This window comes from Takifugu rubripes, chromosome 1, assembly GCF_901000725.2.
Source record: "Takifugu rubripes chromosome 1, fTakRub1.2, whole genome shotgun sequence".
NCBI classification, from domain to species: domain Eukaryota; kingdom Metazoa; phylum Chordata; class Actinopteri; order Tetraodontiformes; family Tetraodontidae; genus Takifugu; species Takifugu rubripes.
In genome coordinates, this window is record NC_042285.1 from 6,945,033 (window position 1) to 6,956,015 (window position 10,983).

At 39.1% G+C, this 10,983-nt stretch overlaps 1 protein-coding gene across 8 annotated transcripts in view; it reads left to right on the top strand.

Annotated features, from left to right (window-relative positions):
• exoc6 (exocyst complex component 6) overlaps nt 1-8,668 on the top strand; it is a 56,588-nt gene extending 47,920 nt beyond the window's left edge. For 4 of the 8 annotated variants that reach the window (XM_029838767.1, XM_029838763.1, XM_011619231.2 and 1 more), the window contains 5 exons: nt 3,878-4,019; nt 4,174-4,247; nt 5,570-5,682; nt 5,776-5,787; nt 6,754-8,668. In XM_029838767.1, coding sequence (XP_029694627.1) covers nt 3,878-4,019; nt 4,174-4,247; nt 5,570-5,682; nt 5,776-5,787; nt 6,754-6,880 — 468 coding nt within the window. In that variant the 3' untranslated portion in view covers nt 6,881-8,668. Of the gene's footprint in view, nt 1-3,877; nt 4,020-4,173; nt 4,248-5,569; nt 5,683-5,775; nt 5,788-6,753 lie in introns of those variants that run through there. The other 4 variants (XM_011619233.2, XM_003977979.3, XR_003888943.1 and 1 more) reach the window with 2 other exon arrangements.
• Nucleotides 8,669-10,983: the final 2,315 nt, after the last annotated feature.

Consider the following 10,983-nt stretch of genomic DNA (forward strand, 5'->3'; position numbering starts at 1 on the left):
TGTCTTAAAGACATAAAGTCTTAGATGTCTTCAAATTTCCTCCTCCTTAACTCTGGAAAAACTGAGGTCATGGTTTTTGGTCCTGAACCTCTCAGGGATAGATTAGATCGCATGATCACTCTAAATGGTATCTCATTAACATCTAGTCTCTCTGTGAGGAATCTTGGAGTAACATTTGATCAAAATCTCTCCTTCAACTCACACATTAAAACAGTCTCTAGAAGTGCCTTTGTTCACCTGAGGAACATCACAAAGATTAGGAAGCTACTGACGCGGCATGATGCTGAAAAGTTAATTCATGCTTTTGTTACTTCTAGGCTGGACTATTGTAATTCTTTATTATCAGGGTGTCCAAACAACTCTTTAAGAAGCCTCCAGCAAATCCAAAATGCTGCAGCTAGAGTTCTGACAGGTATTGACAAAAGAGATCACATTACTCCTGTACTGGCGTCTCTTCATTGGCTGCCCGTTAAATTTAGAATAATTTTCAAAATCCTTCTGACCTACAAGGTCCTCAGAGGCCTAGCTCCATCCTACCTGGAGGAGCTAGTGACACCTTACCAGCCCAATCGACCGCTCTGCTCTCAGAATGCTGGTCTACTTGTGGTCCCCAGAGTCTCTAGAGGTAGAATAGGGGGGCGAGCATTTAGCTACCAGGATTCCCTGCTGTGGAACCAGCTCCATCTCTACTTTTAGTCAGTTTAAGAGTCTCATAATTTATTCTAATTATCATCTGCATAAATTAATGCTTTATTTCCTGCCTCTGTATTGATACATAGTTTGTCCAGTCTGATAAAATTTGATGAACAGGTGGGTCTTGGTTCACTATGGTGTAGAAATTAGAAAAGATACTGAAAGACCTCTGTCACCCTGCTGGGTCATGGCTACCTCTCCTCGTAGATCATTGATGATGTTATTTTTTGTATAGTTTCTCTCCCCCTCTTCCCCCCCACCCCCATCCATCAACAGGTCTAGCCGCCTTCATAGCTGTATGCTGTCCTGCCGACCACCAACCCTGCTGACCCACTCTACTCTTATACCAGTAGCTTGTACTATTAATGTATCTCTATGATCTCTGCCTATTCTCTCCTCTACCTGTCCTCCCCCTTCTCCTCTCTCTCTGCCCAGCCAGTCATCAGCAGGAGGGTCCCCCTACATGAGCCTGGTCCTGCTCAAGGTTTCTTCCTGTTAAAGGGGAGTTTTTCCTTGCCACTGTTGCTTGTTTTGGGTTAGGCCCTGGGATTCTGTAAAGCGCCTAGAAACAATTTTGATTGTAAAAGACGCTATATAAATAAAAAATCATTGATTAATTGATTTATACAGAAATAAATTATATTAATTGAAATAAGCTGCCGGTAGAGTCAAGTTGAGTGGGTGATGGTTATCCTGCGGAAGCTGTGGGTCGACTATCAGAACCACCTGGTCCAAAGCGAGCTGGTTCTTGCCAACTTGGAAAGTATTGATGGATGAAGGTTGACCAGAAGTTGTTGGCCGGCACCTGACTGTGCCTCCACCATCGGGTCCCCAGAACACTGTTGTATATGTCCTGCGGCAACAATGAGTCATATTGTTCCATGAGCCGAATGTACTGTACTTGTGACTGGGTCAGGATCGGCAGCATCCGCTGAAACATGGTTCAACATTTAGTATCCCTTCAACTTCTGTGAGGACGGTGCTCAACCTTATTACAGTACCGATTTGTTCCCAGAGAATAACCCTGAATGCTGTCTTCACAGATTGTATCTCCCATTCCCAGGCCTCACTGAAATGTGGTTCACATGGGGGGGTTGATCCGGAAGTAGAAAGGCATCCGTATTGAGGTGGATTTGAGGCGGCTGAGCTCAGGGAGCTCACTCGCCCACACTGTCCACCGATCCCTCTGGGACCCCGGTTCAATTAGATCATCCCATCCAATGTCCTGCTTCCACATATCCTGGATGATGACTTTAGCCTTGGTCGTGAATAGAATAATGAAACCCAATGGATCATACCGGTCCACCAGAACCCTGTAGATGTTCCTCAAAGTCGTCTTTAGGTTGTCGATTGGACGGAACTAGTGAGTCGCCGAGGCAGTCCCACCAAAGGTCCGAAGTCAGAGGCCCCCCCTCTTTGGAGAGCCAGAGCTCAGTATGCTTCAATTTGGCCTCCGAGAGTAATGTTCAACCACCATTGGCATATTACTGTATTTTCCCACTGCCTGAGATCGAAACCTTGTTCCAGGAGCAGTCATCAGTTAAGTGACTGCTGGATGAGGCGGCAGATTACCCATTTTCTCTTTCCTCCTTTTCCTGTGCAACTACACTCTTTTTAGATGATCATGAGTTTCTTAGTATGTTGTGCATGGCTGTTTGAGATACCCTCTTCTTCGCGTGTGCCTCCTTGAGTCGTCTCGTCATACTCTTCAGTTCTTGTCTAAGTTGGTTGCTCTTGTTTGCCCTGTTGTTTCTGGTGTTGGAGAAATTCCCTGCTCTCTTCTCCTCCAGACCAGATCTCTTAACTGCTTGGCTTATGATGATGGTGATCATTGTCTGGAGGCATTGATCACACTTGGCTATAACTTCCAAGATGGTGTTGGTATCTTCATCAAATTGGGGTGGTGCTCTGGTTTATATCCAGGCTTAGCTCCCCATGCATCTCACCAGGGGGAGTTCCCTGAGCACTGTGTTATAAGTACTGCCCGCACGCAAATCCATCTTGACCTGATGGATTTTCAGGCCACATGGATTTTTGCACACTTTTGCACAAAATCATTGTGCACACAAAAGCAGTTATATTACTGTGTGTTGTGTCCTTTGGTCAGTCTGAGTGGGATTCTCATCCTCACCCACTCTCTGGGGGGATCCCTGCAGCTATATCTTCATAAATTTCCTGTAGCTTGTGAAAATGGGATCTTCCTCTCAGAAGATGCCAGTCAAGCTGTTAACCATCCATACCCCATTGCCATCTCTCTGGGCTTTCTGATTTCTCTCGTGCTTCCACCACTCTAATCTTGGTTGTCAATCAGTCCCTCCCTAAAGCTTTCTAGAATTATTGACATGTAGTTAATGTTTGGCAACTCAAAAGCCTTTTAATATTCAGTACACCACACTTTGAACCCTCTTCTGCTTTCATTTTGGCTTTGGGATTGATTGTAAACAGCTCCATATTTTCCCCAAACTAAATCTGCTTTCAGCGTCATAATGCACCATGCTCCAGTAACTTCAATTGGTGATTAGCTCTCTGTAGAACTGACTCTCCATGGACAGTGCAGGCTAATTGATCACTGATTTTGTTCTTCACTTGTTTCATGTCATATTTTGTTTAATCTCCAAAATATTGTGATGAATTAAGAGACATCATTTTTGTGTAATACCACTCATGAAATCTTCAAGCTGAGTAAAAGTTTGCCTTAGAAAAACATTTGGGCATCCGCGCCATCATAGTGTTCTTGTTTATGCTGATTATCACTGGCAATTCAACAACAATATAACTGATATCCACAGTATGCCATTCTATACTCCAGTCTATATTGTATCTTTAAATTTAACTGACATTTTGGCACCTGTATCTTTGATTGAATTTGTGGTTCTTTGCTTTGCTTGTTTATTTCCCCCTTTTTCTATTTTAAAATAATGCTGATATTCTACTCTCTTGCTGATTGATCCATCTTGTATTTCAATCTTCTCTTGATGTCACCATAGTACACTTGTATATTTTTGTTATCTCTTTCAATGAATTCATACTCTGTTTTTCTATGTCATAATGTTTCCTATAGCGCCCATCTTTTTTCTTCCCATCCATGTTGTAATCTTTCCTATACCTCCGCTTTTCAATTTCTTTTACAAAGTCTCTTCAATCCTACATTATTTCTTCTTCCTCTCCACCGATTTCTCTGTAGGGTAAAGTGGCCCAAACAGCTTGTATGTCAGCCTGCAAACATCTGTCCACATCACTGATGCAGATGCTCCTGGACACAGAACTGAAGCAGATCAGTATGGGTGCCATTCAGCAATTCAATCTAGATGTAATTCAGTGTGAATGTAAGTACAGGAAATTGATTAATTGTTTATTTATACACAGCCACACACAATTCTTAATTTAACAAGGGTTTTTCTACTGAGCATGTTTTCTTTAATGACGCACATACTTGTACTGTAATATAATTACTTTCTACTATCTTTTTTGTTTTTTAAGTGTTTGCCAGCTCAGAGCCTGTTCCTGGCTTTCAAGGAGACACACTTCAAATGGCCTTTATTGACCTACGACAGGTAAAATATTTCAGCACAAAAAATCAAGCACAAAAAGTCCGTTGTGTACAGTGACTTACTTTACTGACAATATTTTATGTCATGACATTTTGGCTGGCCAAATAGTTCTATTTTAATATCAATGGTCAACACGACTTGTTTCAAAAATGCATCAGGCTGAACTTTGTACTGACCAGTAAAGGGAAATAGCCCCCCAGCTTGGCTCTTCGCCAGGGCATCCTTCCAGATGGTCGTACCCAGAAAACCTCACCCACTGTCAGACCTTCCTTTATTAGCTCAATGAGCTAGTTGTAGCCTCACTGTGCTACAGTTGTGATCCAAAACATTTTATGCTATTATTCTGTTTTTTCTAGCAGTTGTTATTTTTTCTTTAAATAAAGTTACTCATATTACAGCTACTGCAGATCATATACAATCATATATAGCTTCTTAAGATTAGCACCCTCTTTTCCACAGCCTATCCCTTTGCTGTAAGAGAGAGTTGCCAAGAGTCAGAGTCTGCTGAATAATGCTATTATCATTAAGCTGCTCTTTCAGCAGGAACCACACTCCCAGCTGTTTCATTCTATGAAATTAGCATACACAGTGAGTGTGAGAGAGAAGGTTAATGGTGAGGGGCGGGATTTTTTGCCGTCAGGTTGAGTTGGGGTCATTGCTGGGTTCATTTAAATGCTCATGTTCAATTTTTGATTAGCATTAGAGCTAAAAAGCTAGAACTTTCTAAGTCTCTAATGCTGCTATCTTGATCAGAATTGTCACATTATTTAAATCTGCTCCTGATCCAAATTTGGTGGCAAAGATGGTCCAAGCTACTGGATCATCAACATTGGGTGTTTCCTAAAGTGTCTCCTTTCAGTTGTTGGAATTTATTTGGGGGAATGTATAATACATAAAGGTTACTGATCTACTACATATAAATAATTACAATACAAATGCATTAAAAACTTGGAACCAATAATATTGCTCGTGCTGCCCCCGCGACCCGACCCCGGATAAGCGGCGGAAGATGGATGGATGGATGGATGGATACATTAAAAACATACAAATCATTATTGTGATATTTAGAATTTATTACATTGCCCTCTTACATGATGAGAACCATCACATAGTATGGTGCACCATGATCGTCTCTTTGTAAATTATTGAAATATGATGGTTAGACTCATTTGCCATAATTTTGTTATCCTATGACATACTCTTCATCCTTGCACAAACCTTCTCTTTAGAAATGTAAATTACTGACAACACAATGTGTGCTCTAAATAAATTTAGGTTAGTCAGTTTTCTTTGTAAGTATTGTCTTATCTTTGTGTCTTTTATAGCTGCTGGACTTGTTCCTGGTATGGGACTGGTCAACATATTTAGCAGATTATGGCCAACCAACCTCCAAATACCTGAGAGTCAGCCCAGCCACTGCTTTAGCATTACTAGAGAAGTGAGTGGACCCACTACCTCTGTCTAGCTATTTTGATTAGCATTTCTTATAAAACCTTCTTTTCTCTGTTTTGCTGTTGATGTTGCTGTTCAGAGTCTACAAGGGGTAGGTGCACTTTCCTTGCCATTATTTGCCATACAGTCCCGATAAGTGCAGTGCTTCAGTGACAGTCAGTCATTTTGGTACATATCTGGTTCTTCCAAACTTTTTAAGGAAAATTCTTTTTTTGTTGTTTTGTTTCATCTTTTGAAAAGAAAAGAAATACACCAACTGTTGGAGTAAAGAAAGTCTTGAAAATTGCCCTGCACATATAAATTTCAACATTGTGCATTACAGTGATCCCTCGTTTATCGCGGGAGTTGCGTTCCAAAAATAACACGTGAAAAGTGAAATCCGTGAAGTAGTCAGCTTTATTTTTTTAAATTATTTTACAATGCAATAATGAACTATAGAATGAAACCAAAAATCAAAACCTGTTTTAAAGCCCAAAATTTGTTTAAAACAATAATTTTAATATAGTAATACAGGCCCCGTTGTCGGCGCAGAGCGTTTCTTCGACATTGTGGGTTTTGTCACAGAGAAAAAATGCAAACGTAAAGTTGGCAGAATGTACAGAAACGAAAACTGTTGACAAGTGAAAAACCAATACAGTACAGCGTCAATATTTTATTTCTAGACAACAGTAAAGCCCCTGAGCCAATCAGGATTCAGAGCACAATGCACTGTAAAAATATCTGCACTGTAAAAAAAATCCGTGAATCAGCGAAGCCGTGAAAGATGAAACGCGATATAGCGAGGGATCACTGTATATGTGTAAGATGTGTTGCAGGAAAAACGGTCAACATACAACAACAAAAGCCTTAAATAGGATCTGGACCGAATTCTGTGAGGTTTTTCTGCTAGCTCCCAATTTCAGATTGGTGTATAGCATTCTTAAGGTTTTTTGTACTAAAAGCATTCCTGCTTAATGGCAGGAAGTAAGTGTATCATTAGTTTTGTTAAAACGTCAGTAAAAACATTTGGCATATATGCATCTTGTCACAGCTACTCTTCCTCTTTCTCTCTGTGCAGAATGAAAGACACCAGTAAGAAGAACAACATCTTTTCTCAGTTCCGGAAGAATGAGAGAGACAAACAAAAGCTGATAGAGACTGTGGTCAAACAGCTGAGGAGTCTGGTCAATCTCATGTCATCATAAACACACTCAATGAACATATTTAAAGTTTCATCTGAACTACTGAGATATACAGTACAACCTCATATCTACACAGAAAAAAAAACATAAAAAAGGCAAATTAATATAGAGGAGCGAGCATGCATTGCCCACATTTTATACCATCTACATAGTTTGTACTGTTAAAGGATGGAAATTCCAGTGGAATAACGCATACCCATACTTAGTACTGAACTGTAATTGCAGCTGTAGCAGTAATGAGAAAGTATAGAACATTTAAATTAAGTCATCGAAAACCTGCAGGAAATTTTCCGCTCCGTTAGTAAAATTGGAATTTGGACTAGAATTAATGAGATGAATTCAGTAATAAATATGAAAATCTTTTAAAATAATATTCAACTAGAACTCATATGAAAGCGTTTCAACAGCCATTGTTTAACATTTCCTGGAAAGATACTTTTCATATTTATGAATGAATATCCTGGACTACATAAAATTATCTAAATCTTACTGCCAAAACACTCCATACTTACTGTATCTGTCAGCACTTGTCACAGCAATGTGTAATTGCACATAATTGCACTATACATTAAATGAATGTGAATTTACTTAGTTGATTGGCTGTTGTGACAGATCAGATTCACATATAACACTCAGGGGTGTGTGATAATTTCCTGTCATTATATTCATCCTTATAATAATGTGAATTTTTTTTTCTTTTTTCTTGCTGTATTTTGCTGTGTTACTTTTTAAATTATATCACTACAAGTAAAGCAAAATCATTGTGTTGCATTGTGTGTATTAAAATATATGGTTGCAATCCTAATGTAACCAACTAATGTACAACCATTTTATCGCTTTATGAAGGATTACAAATGATTTTTTTAAACATATGTTAAGAAAAAGTACTGCTGAAGTCACAGATGAATGTACAATGAAGTCTATAAAGGCTGATGTTCATCATGATGTTTTGCAAGAAATGTTAAATGTTCATTGCAGTCTAAAATAATATAGTGGAATTAATAAGGGACATCAGTAAACATACCTTTTTTAATTTAAGGTCAATGAAAGTTTTACTTGCGCCTCTGCTATTTTGCTTGTGCAGTCATTGACATGATAAGATTGATTTGTTCATTTAGGCATGGAAGTTGTGATATTTTCTCCATAAAAATGTAATGTCACTTTCTAATTCCTCCTAACAAACACATTTTGTGAAAAAACTGTATTTATTGATTTATGCTTGCAAGGAAACCAATCTATCCCTCCTCAGTGCAGCTTTATTCTTTGTTTTAGACCGACAGAGAGATATAGCTTTCGAATTTCTTGGCCTACAAACTGCAATAATGAATTCAACTTGAGGCTCATTTTACTACACATTTTTACTTATCTTTTTTTAGAAAAATCAGAGCTCCAATTTTAGCATGCATGTTGGTACTTGATTTTTTGTTTGTTTTTACCCCTTTTAAATATTTTACCTTTTTTAAAAATCCTGTAAATGTCACTGTACATGTAAATGTACATAATGTACATTTTGTCAATAAAGTGTTGCAACAAGTGTTGTAGATTGATACATACATACATCTCTCTCAAACCTTAATGTAAATATATGCAAGAGTTTTATTTTGTTAATGAGACTAGTGTGATAAGCACAATGGTCCACAATGCTACCATCTTTGTACCTGTTAAAAAGATGTTATGATAATGTATTTTGTATGGATTCTTCAAAATACAAGGTCCTCCAAAGTGCAACTAACAGAATAGATTAACACAACCCCAAGGATTACATCAGTATTTAAAAAAAAAAAAATACAGGTTAGTTGTCTATTAAAAAAAGCCTCAAAACAATTTTTATCTCTTGCTGTTTTTTTATAACTTGTCAGTGAAAGACTAGACAAATAATCCTTGTGTAATGTACCATAACAATATTTTGTTTAATGGCAGTCTGCTTTTTAAAGGTGTGCATATTGTACTGTACATATCAAGGCTTTCCCTTCATGGCACGACACAATGATGGAACATATTTTATAAAATGTGGTTTATTCTTTTCAAGTGCTTTTAACAGTATTCAAAATGTTAATTGAAGGATAGAGTACTTGATGAAAGAAAATAAAGTGGAGTACACTAATTTCTGAGAGTCTTTTTTAAAAGATTGTTCTCAATGATAAACAATGTCATTGTTACACCAATATATTGTGGTGTAGCATTTACACTTTTACAAGATGTTAATCACACTTACATTTTGTCATAATCATGACATTTTGACACGAGTCACAACTACTAAAACTTGTAGGGAGGCAGTGAGTCCAGTTACCACCGTAATATACAATATAATTTAATTATTTTGAATAATGGAATACTGGTATACGATATTCCAAATATACTAACAGCAAATGATGAAAAATTCAGGATTTCAGGAACAAGAACAACTTAAATTTTTAAGAATTTCATGAATTTAACAGATTGTTAGGTTCATTATAATCCTAAAAAGTTACTACACTATATGTTCTCTTCTTTATTTTTTCAACTCAAAAGGAAATTTCCTGGCAATAAAACTCAAACATGCACTCAAAATGCAACTTGCAATTATACCACGTAGGACTCTATTCTTTATTGTTTTTAACCCTCAATGCTCTATTCTATAACTTTAATTATTAAAGTCATGGAATCAGTTAGCAGAGGAAACAGGCAGGCCTCCCTTTAGTTTTTCTGCTCCCCCCCCCCCCCCCCCCCCCCCCTCCCCTTCTGTATTCATCTACAGGTATCGCCACCTTCAGAGCTGCATACTCACCTCCGACCCCGCTGACCCATTCAACCTGACCCTACTGGCCTACTTTACTAAATATAATGTATTTCTGTATGTACTCTGTGGACTATGTGTGCCTATTTTCTCCTCTACCTCTGCTCTCGTCTCATCTCATCTTGTCTCGTCTCCTCTCCCCCCCCCACCTCTTTCTCTACCCAGCCGGCCATCAGCAGGAGGCCCCCCTGCTGTGGAACCAGCCCCCTGTCCAGGTACTCCATCTCTACTTTTAAAATTAGGCTGAAAACCTACCTCTTTGACAAAGCTTACTGTCATTAATTCTGTAATGCCAGTTACTACCATAGACAGACAAATTATCATACTTAGGGGGTCGTCTAATCATTAGGTTAACATATTAGTTATGCTGCTATAGGCCAAGGCTGCTAGAAACAGGATCACCTGACAGGCCTCTGTCACCCCACTGGGAAATGGTCTCGTCTCGTCTCGTCTCGTCTCGTCTCGTCTCGTCTCCTCTCCTCTCCTCTCCTCTCCTCTCCTCTCCTCTCCTCTCCTCTCCTCTCCTCTCCTCTCCTCTCCTCCTCATCAAGTAGACTCGTGATGCTATTTCTTCTGTAGTTTTTCTGCTTCTCCCCCCACCCCACCCCCATCTGTATCCATCTACAGGTATCACCGCCTTCAGAGCTGCATACTGACCTCCGACCCCGCTGACCCACTCAACTTGACTCCACCGGCAGCACAATTTACTTTATATAATGTATTTCTGTATGTATTCTCTATGATCTATGATCTATGTCTCCTCTCCTCTCCTCTCCTCTCCTCTCCTCTCCTCTCCTCTCCTCTACCTGTCCTCCCCCCTTGTCCTCTCTCTCTACCCAGCCGGCCATCAGCAAGAGGGTCCCCCTACATGAGCCTGGTCCTGCTCAAGGTTTCTTTTTGTTAAAGGGGAGTTTTTCCTTGCCACTGTTGCTTGTTTGGGGTTAGGCCCTGGGATTCTGTAAAGCGCCTAGAAACTATTTTAATTGTAAAAGACGCAATATAAATAAAGATTGATTGATTGATTGATTGATTGATTGATTGATTGATTGATTGATTGATTGAAGTATCACGTCAATTTCCGTTTAATAAAAATACTACTGAAGTAAATTTTAGCAGCTGCACAAATGAATAGAAGAGACTAGATCAGAGTAGAGGACATGCATCCATGAACCTCAATGCTGATTTCACAGCAGTGGTACCAGAAGTTTTGTCTATCAAACAATCAATCAAGCGTCTGTTACTTTTAGAATTGTTTCTAGGCACTTTACAGAATCCCAGGGCCTGACCCCAACAAGCAACAGTGGCAAGGAAAAACTCCCCTTTAACACGA